Here is a 23904-nt window from a genome sequence, read left to right as displayed (position 1 = left end):
TTTCCCCTTTACAATCTGCATCTTTCAGACTCTCCATCCCCCTAAAAAATATGTGCCATTCTGCCACTTTTCTGCTCTTCGGATCCTTGGTAACCCCTTTCATGATAAGGGAGGAGAGAGGAGAAATTTCAATAGTAATTTTTCATCTCCGCTCCTCCACAGTTTCACATCAGCACTTTTTCAGTATTAATACAGTTACTTTCAAGTATGGATGAAAGAGATGCCCAGAAACTCCCTGCTGCTGACGCATCACAGTCACGCGTATCATTGTGTCACTTCACCTTGCATGTGCTGTCAGTGTAGCCACTTGACAGAGATGTTTGGCAAACCAGGTCTCCTAGGTTTCAGAAATGTGATTTGTTTCTTCAGATATCAGACATTATTTGTAGGTGAGATTTCCCCCCTCCCCTTGCCATTTTGTGAGAAGAAATGTTATTTTCAAGTGCAATTGCCATGACCTCGAAAAAACTCATATTTGTTCGTTTAAAAGAATTAAGTTTTTCAGATTCCATGCACTTAGACGTGTTGCTAATATAATAGTAATAATGAATCAGATTGATTGTTGCAAAGGAAAGACTTCCCAGATGGATATTTTATGGCCTTTTTTTTTTTTTTTTTTAAATTCTAAAATTTAGTAATATTGTGTGATGTGGACTCAGGGATTCCTACATTGAATGCTAGAATTATTCTTGGTCTTAACAAGCTTCAAAAGTAAAAACCTCTAGTAAAAAGTAAAATCCTCTAGTCTTGACTCTTCTATTTGCTATTTTACCACTGTTCTTTTTTCTCTTCTCAACAAAGGTACACACTACAAAGGATGGATATATTTTGAAAAATTTATAGAAAAATGCCACAGATTTAATTATAGTTATCTAGAAAATATATATGAACAAAATCACGTGTGAACTCAACACTTACATGCGTTTTTCAATCTCTTTCAGACGCGGAATCGTTTTGAAGGAACCAGGTCGGAAGTGGAAGACCTTATGAATAAAATCAGACAGAATCCAAAGGACCACAAACGAGCAAGTCAGTTCACAGCAGAAGGCTACCTGTATGTACAGGAGAAAAGTAAGAGGCCACCAATAGTAATGAATGACTCACCGAAAATTATTTTAAAACCTTTTGTTGTAATTACTCTGATTTTTTTGGAATAATCGTTCCTACCACTTTCTTTGCCTCGCTCTGATCCTAGAAGGCATAGTTTGCATTTTGGGGGAAAAACACCTGTCTGCTTTGGGGAGAGGGCAGTGAGGTTAGGAACTCTGTGAGTACCCAGCTTCCTAGCCACACACACTCATTCGGGACCACACTTTGTTAAAGCCTGTTTGTAAGGGAACCAGCACTAGGCATAAGGCCGAAAGCGAGGTGGAGTATTTGCTTTTCCTTCTCTCTCCTCACCCCTGTCTTATCACCAACACACACACACTCACATACAGTTGTCCCTCAGTATCCTGGGGGGATCAGTTCCAGGACCCCAGCAGATACCAAAATCCTCAGATGCTGAAGTCTGTTATATGAAATGGTGTAAAACAGAGCATACTACATATGCACACCCTCCCATCATCCCCCTGCCCGTGACCCTCCTTCTCCGGTTAAAGTCGGGCATCTTTCTCTTCTTCCTTCACATCCTTTCTTTCTACACTAGTGTGAGAGTCAGTTCTTATTATAACTATCAGGTTGATTGCAGATGGCAAAAAAAAAATTCCTAGATGGCATTCTAACTTATATAGTTTTTAATATTGTGTTTTAGTGAATATGCAGTGCAGATGTCCTTATTTTGAAATTAAGGCACCCCAAAACTCTTTCAAACTTTTGACAATTTGGTTTTAACAGTTAGGCTTAAAGTGTGTCTTCAACTGTAGAACTTGATTACTAGTTAGTAGAAAGGAGCAGAATGTGCAAATGTTTCTGTTTACCATGAGCCTCCCCTCCCACCCTTGACTTCAGTCAGGATGCTTTACGGTTTTCGTTTTATTTGTTAAGTGTGGCTGATTTACAGACTTTCAAACTGACCAGTTTAGCAGCAGAGAGTACTCATGAAACAGCTATGCGATGTATGTGCTTCGAATCAAAGTTAATGTTGAATGCTGTCAGCAGAATGGGATTCTTTTTCCATTTGCCCTTAATCTGGGCTGTCATGGTGTCATGAAGAGCAGTTATGAACATAGCAGAGCTCTGAATTTTTCTGATACTTTATCTTTTTAATTCAGCTTATTGAACTTGAAAGAATTAAGTTAAAATATAGGGTAGAGACATAAGAAGGATAGAAATTTTGTATTCTATGCCCAAGTGAAAAAATCACAGGAAACTTTAATTTTTGGATTCATCATTCTCTAAACATTTTGGCTTTGAGAGGAGTGGAGCCGAAATTGGACAGAAAAAGCAACAAAAACAATAGTGGCAAACTTATTCACTTGTTAACTGTATGCCAAGCAATGTGCTAAGTTCCTTATGTAACTCGTGTCTCATTTAATCCATTAAAAAATCTTATGAATAAAGTACTTTTGTTATCCCATTTACCAATGAGAAAACAGAAGCACTAAGAGTTAAATAATGTTCCCTAGATCCTACAACTCCTAGATGCTGGAATTGTTACTCTGACACTGGAGTCTTTGTTGTACCTTCTCCTGCAATATTGCCTGGAGCTTGGGTGGGAAAAGCATCATTTTCCTCTAGGCTCAGAGCTGGTTGACTATATAGGGTCAGATGGGCATCAGGAGGGGATGGCAGCTTATAGTGGGAAGACCTTGAAATTTGGGGTCAGTGACTGATTCAAGGTTTGGCTTTGTTAATTCTCAGGCACTTGGTCAAAGCTTAACTTTTTTTTTTTTTTTAAGATTAAAATAACAATATATCATCTCCTTCTCAAGGATTTTTTCTTAGTATTGAATGAAATATCTATGCAATGTTTTTGTGAACCATAGAACAGGATACAAAGGCTAGCTGTTGATACCACCCCCTCCCAGCCAGTGGTTCTCTAATTCTGATCTGTGGACTAATGATGTTCTGAGATAAGATTCATTGTGGTCTAGGAACTGCTTTTATCTCTTAGACCTCAAAGATAATGTAATTAGCCTTTCCTACAGCTAAATGCCTTTTTTGTAAATGAGTCCTTTTTCCTCCTGAGTTTGTCCTTCTTGATTTTTAGGTCTAGAAGCTTTGTTTGTTTTTAGTTGAAATGATGGTGATAATAGATAGATATTAATTGCTTTTTTAAAACAACTTCTTTACTTGGTAAAAGATAAGAAGTCAACCTCTCTTGGGCCTCACCTTTGTTTTGTTATGATTAAACCTTTACTGACACTTGCAATTCTAGATACTAGGCCCCCTTGAGGTTGGCTGTTGTCTTTTAAGAGCTCTGATGGTTGCAATAAAGACTTAGCAAGGGGTCAGAAGTGGTTCTGGGAATGTTCTGGCGCATAAGTGGACAGCTCACACCTATATTTGTCATACTTCCTTTTAAAGCTTACCTTTGCCATCATCAGTAAGGGCAGCCGCTTCCCTAGGAACTAGAGTGGGCTTAAAGCAATTAGGTGGATTTCTAGACTAGATGCTCTTTTACAGGACTGTGATTCTAAAATTCTGCCAGAATCAAATCCAAAATGATCACATATATTGAACTGAATTTTTGAATCTCTCATGAGCTCGAACTAAAAAATATAACTTACACTTAAGAGATTTTCAGATATGAGATAATGGTCCAGTACATTGTTTGAAAAGTATGTCTTTAAGTCACTTTCTGTTGCTGAAAACTAATAGCACCTTTTCTCAAATGATCTCTGCGAGGCTCCTTCTATCCCCTAGTTTTTCCCTTTTGTTAGAACTAGCAGTGTTGCTGATTTGCTTCCTTGAACTGTCTAAGTTGCTTCTTATTGGGTTTTTCTTCTTTAGTAATGTGTTTGGTACTCTGCATATTTGCTTGTTTATGAGGAAAAATAGAAAGTTCTATTTTTTTGTTGGCAGGGCCTGCTCCATTTGGTTCCAGTTGGGTCAAACACTACTGTATGTACCGGAAAGCAGCCAAGAAATTCAACATGATCCCATTTGAGCACAGATCTGGAGGGAAACTTGTAAGTATTTGATTTTACACTCTGTATTGTATGTGAGGTAGTTATTGAGGGTGTCTTTTAAATGATATTTATATTTACTAATGAAAAATACATTTTATTTTGTTTTTAGGATTAAAGTCGTTCTCTTTTGTTTCTAAATAAAATAAGCCGGAAAATTGATACCTGTTTTTTGATGTGAGTCCATGTTTATGGTCAGATTTTTTTAAGAGGAGAGTAGAATCCTTTTATATCATTGTTGTTGGAAGATAAAATTTATACCTACAGCAGGCTTTCACGACTCAGTGGTCTTATCAAGTCAGTATTTACACAGAAGATCTGATGTGCACACACATATTCATGCCCTGAAAACACTATAGAGTAGATGAACTATAATGATTTTCATTTAGACTTTCAAAATTCTCACATAGGTATTCCCCATTTAGTTCACTCCTCCTATAGAAATAAACAGCAAAATAATGCGTGATAGCAAGAAAACAGCAAGAAGCCACAGGTGTTAGCTGTGTGGGAAAGGTGATCTTTATATGTGTTTTAAATAGAAGCTGCAGCTTATAACAATAATCAGCAGTCTGCGGACAGAGCTCTTCCCACCAGTGTTAAACATCATTGGTAACACATTTTAAGAAAGAAGGTTAATTCCGTGCTTGCTGGTTGGACAGGCATAATTTTGCCTATGTGGATAGAGAACTAAACCACGTTCTTATCTATTTACGTATACTTTGTATCTTCCTGAAAAAAATATTTCAAGCAGCTATAATGCTAGTACATTTTCGTAATAATGAAGCTGAGCATGTCACTCTTGAAGGCTGATGGGGTTAAGAGTGACCGTGAAGTTTGAGTTTGTTTCCTGTCAGCTAACTCAAGTCCTGAGATATGTCTGCTTAGTGATATCTTTCTGTTTTAGCCACCAAATAATAAAAAATACAGGTCAGAATATAATGACTGTGATACTTTGAATATTTGTATATTTGAATGTTTTTTAATATTATCTGAAGATCCCCCATATCCTAGAAAAATATTAAAATATTCTGGAAGTGTGTACTTAGACTTCTTAACAGTTCCTTATTGAGGGCCTGTGTTCCTGCTGTGCTTCTCTCTCCCATCTTCTACCCCTTTTTAGTGCTTTTAGAGAAGATGGTTTGGCGAAGTAAAATGATACCATAAAAATTTTAAGAAAGTGTAATTCAGAGTGGTGCTAGCTTAGGAAATGGAAGAACCACATTGATTGAAGGGCTCTAGCTTTGGATTATCACGATAGCTGATCCAGGACCCTTAGTGTACTTTTAGGTAGATTTTATAGGTCACGTGCTGCCTGTTTCATATGGTATAATGTAACGTGAAATAAAAATAAATTATTATTCTTTTTTTTAAAAGAGTACAGTAAAAACATAACAAATATTCTAGCATGCGGAAACTGTTAACCCGGCTTTTAAAATTAGCGCTCATGAGGTCTGGTTTAATGTTCCTGTCTTCAAGCAGGATCTGGAAAACTGTGAGGAGAATGGCAAAAATGGGTAGGAGTCCAGTGGTGTTTAAATAAACGAGTTCGAAAGAGACAAGGATAAAGGGACTTATAGGATGCCTCAGTGTTTCTATGTTTATACTGTCTTTTTGAGAATGTTCAAAATGATTATTTGCAGGGAGATGGAGAGGTGATCTTTTTGAAAGAATGTACCAAAAGGCATACTGACTCCATTGACAGAAGGTTTTGTTTTGATGTAGAAGCTGCTGATCGGTAAGTGATTGAAACTATTACACTTCATGAAAGAGTCATTTAAAGAAAAAAATGATTAAAAAAAAAAAATAGAAGTAAATTGCAACTGAGGTTTCCAAGATCTGGAAGCATGTTATCTTGTTACATTTCCAGGCTGTGTGTGATTCACTGTGAGTTATTTAGCTTTGGTCACTATGACCAAACTGTGATTTGATAGCGTGATCTCGGATGATGTTTGGAGTCATTCTAACCAGTGATTTCCACTGAAAGTTAACCTCGGAGCACTTCATTGTTGATCCAAGCCTAATATGTGACACTAAAAGAATAATAAGTAAAAGTGGCGGAAGGGACGACAGAGCTAAAAAGAGGTGATGGCGGCTGTTAATACAGAACAATATTCATTATTGCGTGTGGGAATTTTCAGTGTGTATACTTTGTATGTGAGGGAGGGTCGTAGGCATACTCCGTTTATTAAAAGACTAGTGTTTTCCTTATTCTGTGACTTTCAGTTATTTAGTTATAAAAGAATCTAAGTTAGAAGGAAGTAAGAAAAAGAAGTTCATCTGTCAGTATTCTTATCTGGCAGTTATTTCTGTGTCTTCTTGTAGCACCAAGGAAAACTGATGTTAGTTTTTTTCTTTAATGGCTAACATCATGATAATTTTGCGTAAGCCCTGATTTTTTAAAAAAGGCTGTTTCAAATTTGTATAATATGAGATTTTTTTAAAAAACAGTACCTCATTTTAGGTCAGGACCCAAGAATACAAAAATAATTAATACTTCCACTTCCCTTAGATGATGTAACTGAGTCAGTGGGGTTGGTACAGAGAGGGAAGGTCTATGCTTGACTTTCCAGTTAATGGATTAAAGGCCAGGTGCATAAAGATGTGCCCTGAAGCATCAAGATAGGGTGCCGAGTGTCATCTCCATGTGATACACTAGGCCTCCTATTCCTTCCTGGCAGCAGCATCCGAGGTGGCCAGCTACTGTCTCCTCCATGATACTCTTGCTTCACTTGGATCACAGATATCACACCCGCCTGTTTTCTCTGCCACCCCATTGGCCTTTCATTTTTTAGACTCCTTTGCCTCATTTCCCACATCTCTTGATAGTGGAGCTCAGTCCTTCGATCTCTTCTCTCTAACCCTAACCTTGTGGTCTTGTCCAGCCCCATGACTTTAAGTGTCATCCGTATGTTGGTAACTCCCAAAGTTATTATCTCTACCTAGATTTTTCTTTCCTGAGCTTCAGGTTCTTTTATTTTGCTGCTTACTCAGTTTTGCTTCTGGGGTAGCTAACAGACATTTTGAACAGTGCAGAGGTGGGAGATATTTTTTTCTTGGAAATTTTTGGAAAGAAAAAAGGTATACTTTCTTTGTGGAATCCATATTACATAGGTATATTAATTCAATCTGATCGTATAAATGCTAGTATATAATTTTTTGTTTTTTTTTTCAAAATAATACATGCTAATTGTAAGTCTTCTTCTAAAAACTTTCTTCATTTATGTGTCTCCTTGAATCTTTAGGATCACCCCGCTTTTCAGTTGAATTACAGACGCCTGTCGTCCTTGTTTAATTTCTTAATTTCTAAATAGGGACACATCTGTCCGGGTTTGACGTTACTGATGGACAGTGTTTGTGGGAGCCCTTGGGTTCCTGCCACCCTGTTAGAATGTTACTGTCGGTCTCCCATTTTCAGAGTAAGTCTGGAGGGGGCCAGTGAGTGTACTTCGAGGTCTCTACCTTATTTCTGGGGCTTTGAAGATATCATTTAGTGAAAAGTTTGAATAAGTTAGGCTCTCATCTATTTCCCTGATGCCTGGCCAAGTAGACTACTGGGAATTGTAGGTAATTTGTTCCTTGTCTATTAGATTATGAATTCAGTGAGGGTAGGAACCCCATCTTAGTATTATTTGATACTGAAGTACCAAATGGAGTGGTTTGTGTATGATGGGCATTCACCAATTTGTGCTGGATTAAATGAAATTGAATTATTGTGTTTAGAAGAGACAGAACTGGGATTAGATTCAGTCAAGCAGCTTCCTTACCACACTGCAGTACTGTGAGCTCCGGATTCTGCTATCCATTCTGCTTAACAAAAACAAACGCGGGGCTCATTTGGAGACCGTGGGTATTGTATTGTAAATAAGTTTCTGATGGAGTTTGTACAGAATTCCTATTGGGTACCTTCATATAGCAGTTTCACAATTGATTGCATATGTTTACTATGAATATATTTTTGTCTTCTGGTATTGTTGCTATTTCTTTTTTTCCCTTGTGTTGGCAAAGTAGTCAGGAAACATTGTGGCAATAGGTCATACTTCATAAACTGCAGAATGGAGCCCGGGCTTGCATTTGATCTTTGTAGATGTAAATACAGAGCTTTCACTTGAATTGTTGCAGGAATTTAGGTCAGATTTGGTTGCATGTAACAAAAGCTCAAAATAAGGTGGTTTAAACAGTGTAAAAGTTTACTCTTTTTCTCAGGAAGCCAGAGGTGGTCAGGTAGGGGTCGATAATGCTTCTTGGTGTCAATTCCTGCTCTGTTGTGTATGGTTTGCTTTCCTAGTCACTTTAGGCCCAGGACGTCTGCTCCAGTTTATCATATGGCACTGTCTTTTGTGGTGGGAACACTTTCCAGAGGTTGCACGTGCCACTTTTGCTCACATACTATTGGCCCGAATGGAGTTGTATGGTTACATGCAGTTGAAAGGAAGCCTGGGAAATTGTTGTCTTTTGTTTCTAGACATCCATGTGCTGTTCTAATACTTGGAGAATTTATTACTGAGAATGAAGGAGAGAGAGAGAGAGAGAGAGAGAGAGAATGTGTGTATGTGTGTGAGTGTGTGTGTGTGAGTGTGTGTGTGTGTGTGTGTGTGTGTGTGTGTGTGTGTGTCCCCGTCCAGTTAGCCATTGCCGCTTTTATTATCAATGGGTAGATGGATATGGGTTTCTTTTTCCTCCCCTCAATTCACTGAAGGTTTACTTTGACTATCTTAACTAAGAAGTGGCATTTAAGAACACCTGCCAAAAAAGTGAGGAGACAGTACACAGAATAGAGAAAATACTTGCAAATGATATGTGTTATAAGGGACTTTAATCCAGAATATACGAAGAATTCTTGTAACTCAAAAGATAACCCAAATAAAAAATAGACAAAAGATCTGAATTAGACATTTCTTCAAAGAAAATATACAGGTGGCCAATAAACACTTCATAAGATACCTAACATAAAAGCCATCAGGGAAATGCAACTCAAAACCACAATGAGATACTACTTCATACCCACTAAGAGGGCTATAATGAAAAAGTCAGATAATAACAAGTGTTAGTGAGGATGTGGAGGAATTGGAACTCTCATACTCTGGTGGTAGGAATTTGAAGTGATATAACTGCTTTAGAAAAGTTTGTTAGGTTTTCAAAAAGTATGTCCCAGAAATTCTCCTAGCTGTATATGCAAAAAAATGAAAACCTATGTCTATGTAAAAGTTTGTGTGTGGATGTTCATAGCAGCATCATTTATACTAGCCAAAAAATAGAAATAACCCAAATGTTTACTAACTGATTAGTGAATAGATAAAATGCAGTATATCCGTACAACAAAATATGACTTGGCAATAAAATGGAATGAAGAACCAGTACATGCTGCAGTGCGGATAAACCTTAAAAACAGTATGCTAAGTGAAACCAGTCGCAAAAGACCACATATTATATGATTCCATTTATATGAAACATCCAGAATAGGCAGATCAGAAGACAAAGTGGATTGGTGGCTCCCCTAGGGCTAAGGGATTTGGAGGGAAATGGAGAGTGACTGCTAATGAGTATTTTTTTTTGGGAGGGGGGTGATGAAAATGTTCTACATTGATTTTGGTGATGGCAGTACAGCTTTGAGAATATATTAAAAAGCCATTGAATTGTACACTCTAAGGCAAAATGTATAATCTGAATTATATCTCAGTGAAGCTTTAAAAAAAGGAACGCAGCTACAAAGAAATATTTACCATAACTAAAATGTTCTTAAAATGACTATAAACATTCATGACATGCCAGCCATACTTTAAATATTGTGGGCTATGAAATGATCCTGTCACTCATTTTAGGTTGGAGAAGAGTATTTTGTAGAGTTTTTTCCCCCTTGGCAAGCTGTAGTCTGTCAGGAGAGGTGGCTTTCTTCTCTGAAGGGTGAAATATTGTACCCCCTGCTTCTGCCACAACAACTTTGTTGTATAATATGATCGGAGTTTTGTTGGTATGCTTGCCACATGCCACATTCTGCTGTGACCCCCACACATTTGCTCGATAAATAATTGTCATTCTGCGAAGTTCTCCCACACATCACATTCAGGCTCTGCTTAAAGAAAATGCTTCCCATTTTGCTCTCATTAATCTGACATTTCAAATATTGTATTTGGTTTGATTTTTGCCTAGTTCTTAGTATGTTGCTTTTGAAAAGATGACACAATACTTCTTACTTTTATAATTCACCCATTTATATTTTCATCATGATTATGGAAGGATGAAATCACCTATGTATCTGAAGCATTGTGAGTTTTAGAGTGCTTTTACACCAGTGACTTTATTTAGCTTCTGCGTGGAACTGTACTGTTTGCCACTTTATATTTATTTAGCAAGAGAGAATAATCAAATTTAATGCAAACATATATATGGGAACCCTTCATATATGAGAGTCAGAAACCGCACATGAACGAAAGGTTCCTTACCGTTTGTCACTTTAGAAGAGTCAGTTAAGAACATGGTGCTTCCACATGTTCTTAACTGACTTAAAAAATTAAGTTCTCCTAACTCACAGACTTAGGAGAGTTTACAAACAACTAACAGTTCAGAGGTCTCTCTAAGGTGCTTTGGGAGTAGAGAAGCATTAGGGAGTGGGGCTGGCTGGGAAAGCTTACTAGAAAAATTGATTGTTATATTGAATCTTGAAGATTTAGTAAGAGTTTGGAAATGCAAAGGAAGAGAGACCCAAGGCAAAAGGAATCATTGAAGTCCTGAGAAAACATGTTGAGATAATTCTTTAAGTCAGAGGTTCTCAACTCTGAGTGATTTTCTGTCTGGAGTCATTTCGATCCTCACAGCTAGGGTGGGAAGAGCTGGGCAGGCTGTCGGTGCTGGCATCTAGTGGACAGAGGCCAGCAGTGCTGCTAAATATTCAGCACAGGACAGCCCTCCGCAACAGTCATCTGGCATCTAGTGGACAGAGGCCAGCAGTGCTGCTAAATATTCAGCACAGGACAGCCCTCCGCAACAGTCATCTGGCTCCATGTGTCAGCAGTGTCCCTTTCAGAAGCCCTGCTTTTGATAAGACAACAGCTTCAACAAATGTTTGTGGAGTTGATGGAATTATACTGTTTTCTTTAACTTGAATATAGTCATGAGGTGTATATTTTAATAAAAGTGTAACAGCTGCATTGGTTTTGGTGCAAGGAATGATTTAAAGCCAGAATGTAAAGGGCTCTGTGCGGCTTTGTCCTGTCAGGGATGGTGCATCGTTCATGAACTCTACTAAGATTCCAGTGCAGAGAGACTAGGAAAGGAAGTTATTTTTTGAGAATTTAGATGAAATTAGTAGAAAATGGAGTGGATAGAATAAGAAACAACATTTCTTGTATATAGGCTTCTGTGTTTTTCATTAGTGTAAGAGTTTGCCCTATAGATGATATTGTTGACAGTGACATACTAAAAGCCATATTTTATATTGCTTACAATATTTAAATGAAAAATCTGAATCGACATTAATATGAATTTATTCTTAAAATACGTGCTGAAGAACATTGGAGTATGAGTCATAGAAAAGTTTTTAGTGTTTGGACAAAGCTGTAATGAACAATTGAGTACAAGGGTTTGTGTAGACTCATGTTTCATTTTCTGTTGAATAGAATACCTTGGGAGTGGGATTGCTGGGTCTGTGGGTGTGTGGGTGGGTGTTGTGTGTGTGTGTGTGTGTGTGTGTGTGTGTGTGCATCTATATGTATATATATTGTGTATGTATATGTGTATATACGTATATGTATGTGTGTATGTATATGTTTGATGTTTAAAAAATTGAGTTTTCTAACATCATTTTATCCTCCCACCAGCAGTGTATGAGAATTCCAGTTTTCTACCCCTTTACCAATTTTTGATTATGCATTCTTTTCCATTTCAGCTAATCATGACTAGCGATGCTGAGTACCTTTTCATGTGCTTAATAGCTATTCATAGTCTATTGTGAGGTGTCTATTCAAATATTTTGCTTTTTTGAAAAATTGTTGGTCTTTTTGTTATTGAATTGTAGGAATTATTTTAAGTATTCTGGATACAAATCTTTTACAGGTATATGAATTAAGAATAATTTATCTGATCTGTGGTTTTCCTATTCATTTTCTTAATAGAGTCTTTTGGTGAGAAGAGCAGTTTAATTTTGTTGAAATTCAATTTATCAGTTTTTAAAAATTTTATTGGTAGAGCTGTTTGCTCTAAGTAGTCTTTATTCCAAGATTGCAAAGATATTGCTCTGCATTTTCTAATAAAGCTTTATAATTAGCCTATTAATCATGAATATTTTCAGGGAGGGTGTATGGTATGATTTGCGAAGGTTGTTTCATCTTCTTATACAGATATTCAGTATTTCTGGCACCATTTGTTGAAAAGGACTTTCATGTTATTGAATTGTTTTTGCATCTTTGTCATAAATCATCTGATTGTGTATGTGTAGGTCTATTTCTAGATTATTCTGTTCCACGGATTATTTGATTGTCCTTTTGTCAGTTCTTCACTATCGTTATTACTGTAGCTTTATAATAAGTCTTGAAGCCAGGTAGTCTGATTCCTTTGTTCTGTCAAAATTGTTTTGGTAATTCTATATCCTTTGTGTTTCATTTCCACAAAATACCTACAGGCCAATATTATCAATTTGGAGCATTAATAATTCATTAGTATAATTTTCCATTTATATAGTCTTTAATTTCTGTCGATAATATTTTATTGTTTTCAAAATAGGGGTCATGGACATATTTTGTTAAATTCCCTAAGTAGTTTATGTTGCTGGATATTATTCTGAAAGATATTATGATTTAGATTTCATTTTCCAATGTACAGAAATGCAGTGGGTTTTGTGTTCTATGGTATTGCTGAGTTGATTTATTAGTTCTATGTAATTTCTTTAGGATTTTTTTTATGTACACAATGATATCATATATGAATAAAGATGGCTTTGTTTCTTTCCAGTCTCTGAGACTTGTGTTTCTTTTCCTCTTATTGCACTGTCAAGACCTCCAATAACAAGCTTAATGGAAGTGGTGTTTTTGGGCATCTTTCCTTACTCTTGATCTTAGGGGGAAAGCATTTATTATTTCACTCATAAAGTACAATGTTAGCTGAAGATTGTTTGTAGATGCTTTTACCATGTTGAGGAAGTTTTTATTTATTCCCAGTTTTAATCATGAATAGATGTTAACTTTTGACAAAATATTTGTCAGTGTCAATTGAAATGATCATTAAATATTTTTCTTTAATCTGTTAATAGGTAAATTGCAATGAATTTTCTAAGAGAAACTGATCTTTCATTCCTGAGACAAATCCTACTTGATCATGCTGTGTTAACTTTTTTGTATGTTGCTGTATTAATTTTGCTAATATTTTGTTAAGGGTATTTGTATTTATGTTCATGAGGGATGTTGTGTGTTATGTTCTTGTTTTGTAATGTCTTTGATTTTGATATCACAGTTAAGGTAGCTTCAGAAGAGTTGAGAAGTTTTCCATTTTGCTCTGTTATTTGAAAGTGTGTAATATTGGTATGATTGCCTCCTTAAATGTTTGTGAGAATTTATCTGTGAAGCCATCATGGTCTGGAAACTTTTTTTGTGTGTGGAACGTTTTAAAATTACAGGTTCATTTTATTTAGTGGCTAAAGGGATATTCAGATTTTCTATTTTTCTCTTGTTAATTTTGGTAAATTGTGGTTTGATAAGTTCTGCTAAGCTGTTGACTTATTGGCATAAATTTCTTCACAACATCCACTTATTTTCATATCTGTAAGATCTGTAACAATAACTTTTTCATGCTTGATACTGGAGATTTTTGTTTTATATTTTTTGATGTTTTACCTAGAGTTTTATCAGTTTTATTTCAGATAAACCATCTTGTCCATTTTATATTTCATTGGTTTGTGCTTTTATTTTTATTTCCTTTTGGTAACTTAATATTTTATTTGTTTTTCTTTTAGTTACTTCTTAGGATGGAATCATAGATTATCCACTTTATTTTTGAATGCCGTAAATTTCTTTCTAAGGACCACTTTAGATTGCATCCCACAACAATAAAAGTTATTGTGATGTGTAGTGTTTTCCTTTTAATTCAGTTCCAAATACTGAATTTTTTTTTATGTGATTAGGACATAGGTGTTAAATTTTAACTCAGGTGTTAGAGATATGTTTAAAAAATTTCTAATACATCAGTACTTTGAAGTTTACTATTTCTTTTTCTTTTTGTCTCAAATGTCGTCTCATTGCCCCGGATGTGGTTAGTTTACTAAATGATACCTGTGCACTTGAGAACAATTGAGTTTTCTGCTGTTGTTGGGTATAAAGTTCTTTAAATGTCAGTTAGATTAAGCTGGTTGATATCACTGCCCAAATCTATATTGTTTTGATTTCTGATATTCTATCGGTTATTAAATTAGGGATGTTAAAATAACTATTAGGACTTGCCTGTTTCCCTTTGTTAATTTTTGTTTCATGTGTTGAGTATTTGAGATCTTTTTTTTTTGTGTGCATGTGCATATATGATCGTTATGTCTTCTTGATGAAGTGACCCTTTTATCATAATGACATATTTCTTGTTTTTGATAATCATCTTTATTTTGAAATCTACCTTGTTTTATATTAACATAGCAACATTAGCTTTCTTACACTTAGTATTCACGTGGCATACATTTTTCACCATTTTTCCTTTTACCTGTCTGTTTTTATGTTTAACTTTGTTTATAAACAATGAGTCACACTTAAAAGAAAAAATAAGTCTTTTTAGCTTTTGCTTTTTTCATCGGGTTTTAATTTATATATAATTTAGTTATTAATATGTCTGGATTTAAGCCTACCATATTGGTTTTGTTTTCTGTTTGTCCTGTTTGTTCTTTGTTTTTCTGTTCTTCCTTCCCTTTTATTGAATTGAATATTTTTTAGTATTCTATTTTATCTCCTTTGGATTTTTCATCATGACTCTTTGTATGTGCATTTTTCGGTAGTTGTCCTAGAGACTATAACGTGCATTTTTAAATTATCATAGTATCTGTATTTTCATGAACAATATAAGAACTTTACAACAACAGACTTCCAATGACCACTCTTGCCTCTGTGCCCTTTCTACATTTTAATTCTACCTACACTGTGAACCCAATAATACATCACTACTTTTACTTTATGAAATCAATAATAATCTTTTAAAGAAATTTAACATTTTACATATATATATGTTTATATATATACAAGGGTGTGTGTGTGAATTTTTTTTTTATACCAACATATTTATGATTTTCTGCAGAACTGACTTTTTATCTTGTGTCATTTCCCTTAAGTTTCTTAGGCTAAAATAATTTGAATATTTCTTGCAATGCAGGTCTGCTAGAGAAAAATTTTTAAATGTTTTATCTATCTGAAAATGTCTTTATTTTGCCTTCATTTTTGATAGATACAGTATTCTAGATTGATAGTTTTTTCCCCTAAGCACGTCAAAGAAGTCATTCCATATTTTTCTTATGACAAGTCATCCATCTTTCTTATTGTCCTCCTATATGTCTTCTTTTTCTTTTGCTGCTTTCAAGATTTTCTTTTTTATGATGTGCTTAAGTGTGTTTTTTTGTTTTGTTTTATTCAGCTTGGGGCTCATTGAAATTCTTGGATACATCAGTTATTTCTTATGAGTTTTAGAAAATCTTAGCCATTATCTCTTTAAATAGTTCTTTTGCCCCATTTTCTCTTTCTTGGCTTTCTGGAATTCTGATTGCATTATGTTAGACTACTAGATAATTATTTCGGTCATACCTAAAGGATTTTAATTTATGGAAGTGACTGAGGGACAACAGTGTGAGACGAATACCACTGAAGATATTTTATTACATTTTTCAAGAGAAGTGGGCACACCATGCCACACATGGCTACATGGGAAGACATTAAATTTTGGTCAGGAGTCAGGATGGAGCAAGAGGAAATCCTAGACCAGAGCCTTTATTGGGGTTTTTGTAGTAAAGGTAAGGCAGAGGAGGGAAAACAGCATAGGTTGGCTGGTTTAAATAATATTGGTGGACTCCAGGCTGTAGGAGTGGTTTTTAGTTGTCTGGCTCCTGGTCCCAGGTTGATTTAGGGCAGGGGAAATAGTGGCCTAATTGGAGTTAGATAAAGGGGATGGTTGTGGATATAGACTTGGGATTGGGTGGTTTGTATGTGAAAGGTATCCTCCTGAAGTCTTCATCATTGTTACTTTATTTTCTCTTCTTGCATATCCATTTGTCTCTTTTTAATAGTTAACCATTTTTTTGTTGAAATTTCCATCAGTTCATGCATGTTGGCCACCTTTTGCATTGGCTCCTCTAGCATACTTACAATTGCTTTTAGATTTCTGTCAGGTTTTTCTGTCTCATACTGGCATATTCCTGGGTCTGGTTATCTTGACTGCTTCCTCTCTTGGTGTTGGGTTACATTTTCTTCTTTGCATACCTTGTAAGTTTTTGGTCGATTGCCAGATATTACATTTAAGAGAGCAGTAGGGAATAAAGTGAGTAATATTCATGCCTAGTAAAGGGCTAGCCCATTTTTCCATCAGGTTATTTATGTGTCAGGCTGTCACTTCTGTTGGCAGTTGAGCTGAGATTAGCATTGTTGTTACTTTAATTAGATTCTGTTTATCACAGGTTTCATGTGATTTGAGAATGCCATCAGAATCTTCTCTGGAAGTTCTCTGGACCTGCCTCTCATACTTACACACAGTTTGGGGTGGGCATGGGCCGGGGGCTCTCTCCTAGCCTGCTCTCAGACTGTCTCCTTGAGCACTTGATGATGGCCCATGGAAAAGAGTCGAAGAGTGGGCTCAGACTCTCTTTGTGTCTTTGTCTTCTAAGGATTCTAAACCATCCCACCAGCTCATACCCTTACTTTAAAACTTTGTTTAAATTCTGTTTTCTTCATCTCTGATGGCTTCCTCTTTGTTCTGCTGCTTTACAAAAGATGAAAGCCAGCCACGTATACCTGTGTGTTTCCCTCCCTCTCTCCCTCCCTCCCTTCTTCCTTCCTTCCCCTCCCCCTCCTCCCTCCCTCTGTCTCTTCCTCTCTCTCTCTGTCTTCTCTCCAAGAAGGGGCCTGTAACTTTTTACATTTTAATTCATTATGATTCTTTGCATCTTTAGTTCTCAGATAGTCATTTAAAAATAAAAATGGCTATGATTTTACAAGTTCTCCATCTCGTTCTTGTTAGTGTGAGAATAGGATTGTCTTAACTTTCTACCTTCTAAGCAGAGGCAACAGTTCTTTAGTGATTAATGCTTTGAATTCCCTTGTATTAGAGGGTATGATCCTTCTGACTGTGTCATTGCTTACTTGCTCTATTTGAAACATCTTTTTGATGGACAGAAGAAAGAAGTTATTATAAAATCTTCACCCTTAGTAAAATTAGGCAACATGCTTTTCTCGAAAAATGTATGATTCATAGACTTATACTTTAATTTTTTTTTCCAGCCACATTTATGAAAAACTGATTATGACAGCTACATTTCTTTAATTTGTAAAAAGTGCTTTGTTTGGCTTTGGCACTTTCTCCTCAGTAAAATTTGGCGCAGGACTTGTAACATGCTGGTTGGTTTATTTTTTTCCCCCCTTTTCAACATTCCTCTTAGAAAAGCATTGGAATATTCCTGATTATTACGATCCTAAGTTTGGTTTAACAATTAGATGCTATTAATACTGTAGTTTAAAATGTGCCCAATGTTTCCTAGTCTCATTTTTGCTTAATGATTTCCTACTAATTGATTATAAAGGAAGAAAGGACTTTGATAAATTTAAAATGATTAACGCATGTTTTTAGTGCACTACATTTTATTTTTCCTACGCTGGTGTTTTAGAGATAGGGGCTTAGTAAATAAGAAATGGGTGTGAGCAGTCTTTGTGATAGGATGGGAACCCAGCTTTATGTAATACTATCTCTTTAAGCAATGTATTGCAAGCGTGAAATATTCTGGAGAATGTGTAGTGTGATGAGCTAATTCTTAAAGTAGAATTGTTTTGTGTTACCATTTTATGATTTGTCAAAATGTAAACAAATAGAATTTTTTTCCTTGTAGGTGACATATCTCTGCTTAATCTCGCAACAGTTTTGTGTTTGTTTTCTGCTATATTCCTCAAAGGACTAGGTAGCTCAGGTCTGAGTCATTGTGCCTGGAGGGAAGGCATATAATAATACTTTAGTTTTTATGCCACATTGGATTTTTATCCAGATATAATAGGGCTGTTTCATTTGAAGCTTGACAGTTGCTTTTTTCCTTACTTTAGTATCTATAATTGCATTTCATAACTCTTCAAATTCTTCATCATGCAACACTTTTTTCTTGTCTTCCAAGTTACTGGCACCAGGCATTCTTTCTCTTACCCAGCATCTCTCTTTGCTGCTCTGTGTGTAATTTGGTTAAGAATACTCAGCCATTTACCTGTAGTAAATAGTATTTCCCCTCACATATCACATATGAAAAGCCTTAAGGGAAAAACCAAAAGAAACTGGAAAGCACAAGGGATTTCATCAGGCTCAGTGTCTGATTTTGTGAGTATAGGTATATTAAATCTGTATTTGCTACAATTGTTTTTGGCTTCCACAGAATCCCTTTACTAGTTATTGATGCTATGTTATAATTGATCTGTCTGTTATTATTTGAGTGATGGCTTTATTACTTATTATTTTGTTGCCCAAAGCATGTAGAAGCACCTCTGAATATTAATCAAATGCATTCGTTTTTTTTCTTCATTTTTGCCATTCTGTCTTATCCTCTCAGTCTTCTAATGAGTCTTTGGAGCCAGCTCTTTCCTATCTTCAGTCCATTTTCCACCCAGCAGCCAGTATTCATGTCCATATTTAATCTGATCATGTTATTCTCCTACTAAAAACCTTCAATAACATTTAGGATAAACCAAATCCGTTGCATGCCCAACAAGGCCCTATGTGGTCGGACCGTAGGCCACCTCTCTAACCTTCCACGGTGCCACTTTACAACTGGTTAATAGGGCTAGTGATGAGGCTAATCCCAGCTTCGCCAACGTGTTTTTTTCTCCTACGTACCTTCTCGGTTTAGGGGACAGCTCTGGCCCCATTTCTCTGACATGGTCATTCATCCTTCAGGCCTCAGATTAAATGTCCCTTCCCCAAGAAAGCCTAACATCCAGAGTTAGGTCAGTCCTTTTTCTTTCTTACTCCTGTTGTACCTTGAAATGCTTAAGTTGCCTGCTGAGACTGGCAGCTGAATTAGCCACAGACAGGTCTTCTTGACCACAGTTTAACATATTTGAAGTTAAATGTTTTTATGTTCATGAGTACCTCTTCTGATGTCCTTATCGCACCCTCTTCTTCTCAGAAGTGGCTGGATTCACTCATTTACAGTTATTTGTCTGACTTCTTTGCAGCTCTCTATATAATTAAAATTAATTATTTGTCATAAGTTTACTTTCTTCTTTCTCTGCTAGACAGTAAGCCCTTTGTGGGCTGTATGCCTAGCCCAGTGCCTAGCCCATGGTAAGGTATGCAGTAAATAATTCCTGACCCTCTGGTACAAGACATAAAGCATGGTTGACAGTCACCCATGGCTCATTGAACTGAATGTATATCAACCCTGTGGTTATCTTCCCATGACAGTGGTTGCCATTTTTGTCCTTGGGTCCCATTATCTCTGCTAGTTTTGCCATTCCTGGTTTAGAAAAGCTGTCAACTTTTTGTTATATATTTGCCTTAACATCTCATTTCACATTTTATACTTTAGTTCACCTAAATTACATATTAAATGTTTGAATGCATGTAATTTTTAGAGAGGTCTGTAGATATGTATTTTTTTCCTGTATAAGAATGGAGCATTCTGGCAGATCTAAGACCCCCATGTGTAAGTATTATTTTATCACTTGATGTAAAGAAAAAAAAATATCTGTGCCATCTGAAGTTTTTATTTTCTCATAATTTTAATTACCTGCCTTGATCCCAATGAGGGTTACTAGGAATAAGGGCCAATATTTCATGTCCCAGTCAAGGAACTTCTGAAAACTGCCTGGTTGTCTGGGCATCTTGCTTTGATTCTTGCTCTGAAAGGAGGTAGAGCTGGAGGATGTGGGACCTTGGCTCCATGCCACGTGATGCCAGGGACCTGGTAAAGCTGGGCCAGTGCAAGAATGTTTAGAGTAGACAGTAGCCAGCTATTTTGCTGTTCAGGGTTGGGGGATTATTGGTGATCCTTTCCACAAAATTCATAGTCTGGAGAAAATGGTCATAGACAAGAGCCTATCAGTTGCAACTATAGTTATTTCAGAGTGAACTTTAAACAAATAACTTCTCTTCTGCTTCATAATCATCATGCGGAGAGAAAGCATAATGCCTGTGGGAGTGAGTGTTGGGAGCACAGCTTATTCATATTTGGCATAGTGCTTTTGGAATTCTTTATACTTTATAAAAATTATAGTGGTTACTGACTTATGGTTGATTCTTACAGCTTGGTTTTGTTGGAAAAGATTATCTGATAATTTAATATGAGGTGAAATACAATTATAGGTATGATAACTTAAAAACAAAAACAAAAAACTATGTTCAATATCAAAGAAGAACTTGTTTTACTTTCCATTTCAACAATCTACTTAGTTTTCTGTGTTTTGCCTTCCTTGCCAGAAAAGTTTACTTCTAATACTTTTCATCAAATATACAGGTTTGTTTCATTTGAGAAACCAACCACAGGTTCAGAGGAATTATTAGTGGTTTTTCTCTCTAGAATTCCTTCCTAATATTGAGTTTTCTGGCAGGATCTCCAAATGTCTGAATAAACTAAACTGAGAACGGTAGACATTTGGCCCAGAGGATCAACACAGGGCTCTAAGAAAATACAAAGGGAACACACCAAACGATTAACGGTGCTGTCTTCCTGCACGGGTGAAAAGTGACTTTCTGGTTTTACTCTATCCATGTCTGAAGTGACAATAAATATGTTTTTCTTTTATAAATAAAAACCAAATCATCACTACCACCTCACACTTATTAGGATGCCTACTTTCAAAGAGAGACAGACACAGACAGACACAAAAGAACAGGTGCTGGTGAAGATGTGGAGAATTCTTGTGCTGCTGTTGGGAATACACCGTAGTGCAGCTGTTGTGGAACACAGTGTGGCAGTTCCTCAAAAAATTAAAAGTAGAATTGCTATATTACCCAGTGTAGGGAAAAACCCTACTTACAGAATACTTCTACACTTCAAATGTTTGGATTTTTCACACCATACAATTATCCAGTTCTCTGCGGGGACCAACTGAGTATCTTACAGTTTAACTCCATTCTGATACTAATCAGAATGAGTGTATACTTCACAAATTAAGGGCTCAGTCTCACAAGACTGTCCTCCCTACTTTAGATGAGATTTGCAAGTCCGGTTGTTACCTGTGCTTTTGACTGACTGGTTATAAATTAACGGTTACCATGACCCTCTTGGGTTCAGTAATTTATTGGATGTCTCACAGAACACAGGAAAACAGTTTATTTACTATGGCCAATTTATTAGGAGGATATTTTAAAGGCTATAAATTAACAGCCAGATGAAGAGTTACATAGGGCAAGGCACGGGGGAAAGAGCTAGGAGCTTCCATGTTCTTTCTAGGCATGCCATCCTCCCAGCACCTCCATGTGTTCACCAGCTTGGAGGAGGTCTAGACCCTGGGTATTTTTATGGAGGCTTCTTTGTGTAGGAAATGATCGATTAAGTCTTTGGCCATAGTTGATTGAACTCAATCTCCAGCCCCTCTTCCCTTCTGGGAAGGGTGAGGGTGGGGTGGGACTGAAAGTTCCAATCCTCTAATCACCTGATTGGTTCCCCTGGCAGCCAGCCCCCATCGTGAGGCTATCCAGAAGCCCCCAGCCCCATCATCTCATTAGTATACAGAAAAGATACTTACATTTCAGAGATTCCAAGGGTGTGCCAGAAAATAGGGTCAGAAACCAAATATATATTTGTTATTATGTCACACCCAGCCATTCTATTTCTGGGTATAAACCCAAAAGAATTGAAAGCTGAGTCCCAAGGAGATATTTGTATACCTGTGTTTAACAGCAGCATTGTTTATAGTAGCACAAAGGTGAAGGCAACCGAAGTGTCCATTGAGGGGTGAATGGATGGCAAACTGTGGTATATACTTATAATGCAATATTATTCAACCTTAAAAACGGAAGTTCTGACCTATGCTACAATATGGATGAAAATGGAGGATGTTATTTTAAGTAAAACAAGCCAGTCACAAAAAGACAGATACTGTACGATTCCACTTATAAGAGTTACATAGAATAGTCAAATTTAAAGACTCAGAAAGTAGAAGGGGGGTTGTCAGGCTAGGGGATATGGGGAGTTGTTGTTTAATAGGTACAGAGTTTTGGAGTTCTGGAGATTGGTTGCTCAGTAATGTACTCAACACTGCTGAACTGTACAGTTAAAATGGTTAAGTTGGTAAATTTTATGATGCATAATCGATCACAATTAAAATTTAAAGTACCTTGGTCACCACCGTGGAACATTAGAAAGTAGAAAAGGAGCTCTGTTTTTGGCAGCTGGAGTAACCAACCTCACCTGTTCTGGTGTCTTTCAGGCCTGGCGTTCCCTTGACCATGCAGGCGTTCTCAGAAGAGGAAAGGAAGCAGTGGCTGGAAGCGCTAGGTGGAAAAGAGGCTGTAAGAATAATCAGTGGTCCAGTTTTATTTCAAATCCTTTGGAGTTGACTTGTGTTCATTTTTATGTTATTTTTATTCTGTAGTACTTGGAAAATGTTCCCCGTTGAAACTGATGTTTGAATTCATCTTGGAAGCACTCAGTATTCTAGTCATTTGACTTGAGGTGGCAGCGGTGCACATAAGACTGGTGTATCATTAGTTTTTACTTTTGATGTTTCTTGACTTTGCCACTCGCATTTGCTTTGCTTGAGGAAGTCATCTAAATTCCCCATTTCTCCTTCCTACCTGATGGTACTTTGGGTGATGAGCACAATAAAGGCTTGCAATTCATTTTGATCTCAGTGAAGATGGAACAGTAAATATGAAGCAGTGCAGGCAGTATCATAAGTGACTGCTGTAATTGACTTAGCAATTTATGGTTTAGCCTAATGGATTACTGTATGCAATATCATGCAACTTTAGTGAATGGGCCTCTATCTTCAGATTGGTTTAGGAATAAATTAAAGGCAGGGATGTAGATCCAGAGGCACAGGAATTCAGTCTTTATTCAAATACTACTTTCATTAAAGTGGACTGCTGACCTTTGGGAGTTGAGAATTGGGCAGATTGCGTGTTGAATTGGGGACTTAGTGAGGATAATTATAGAAAACGCCATAGAATCAATTTAAATAAACTCTGCTTCAAGTATAATAACTGAATAAATTGCCAGTGCAGGTACTAGGTGGGCTTATCTGGAAAACATTTGCCATTCCAGCAGGATTTTAAAAAAGGAAAAGGGTGTGGTTTGCAAAGTGGAAGAGGGGTCATGCAGTAAAAAGAGAGTTGTTAGAATAGAGTTTACGAAACGGACAGCATTACTATTGGTAACGGGGGCACATTGGTGAGAGTATGGGCAGTAGGGGCAAGGTGGCCGGGCAGCAGTGCCTGTGGCAGTCTCGATGGGATGTTCGAAAAAGGAAAATCTGAATTATATTTTTTAAAAGTAGCCCTTATACAAGAGAATGTATCATCCTTGTGGGAAAAAAGTAGTAAGCAGATTTCTGTATCATTTTATCATGTTTATCTGCATTTAGGCTCTGTAGTTTTATTCGTCTGCTTATTCTTAATTTGTCCTTCAAATTTAACTAGGAATCAAGAGTACTTAGAGCATTAATAGCTACTGAGATCCAAAACAGGGTATGCT

The 23904-nt window shown here is 36.6% G+C and overlaps 1 protein-coding gene across 2 annotated transcripts in view; it reads left to right on the top strand.

The window, feature by feature from the left end:
* Nucleotides 1-23904, top strand: part of ARHGAP10 (Rho GTPase activating protein 10) — a 240582-nt gene that overhangs the window by 100789 nt on the left and 115889 nt on the right. For both annotated transcript variants that reach the window (XM_039876000.1, XM_039875999.1), the window contains exons 8-11: nucleotides 942-1071; nucleotides 3967-4073; nucleotides 5711-5805; nucleotides 22640-22721. In XM_039876000.1, the coding sequence (XP_039731934.1) occupies nucleotides 942-1071; nucleotides 3967-4073; nucleotides 5711-5805; nucleotides 22640-22721 (414 nt within the window). The remainder of the gene's footprint in view (nucleotides 1-941; nucleotides 1072-3966; nucleotides 4074-5710; nucleotides 5806-22639; nucleotides 22722-23904) is intronic.

Source organism: Pteropus medius, unplaced genomic scaffold (assembly GCF_902729225.1).
Source record: "Pteropus medius unplaced genomic scaffold, Ma_sr-lr_union100, whole genome shotgun sequence".
In the NCBI taxonomy this organism is placed as follows: Eukaryota; Metazoa; Chordata; class Mammalia; order Chiroptera; family Pteropodidae; genus Pteropus; species Pteropus medius.
Note: the sequence above shows the minus strand (reverse complement) of the source record. Positions and strands in the feature narration are given on the sequence as shown.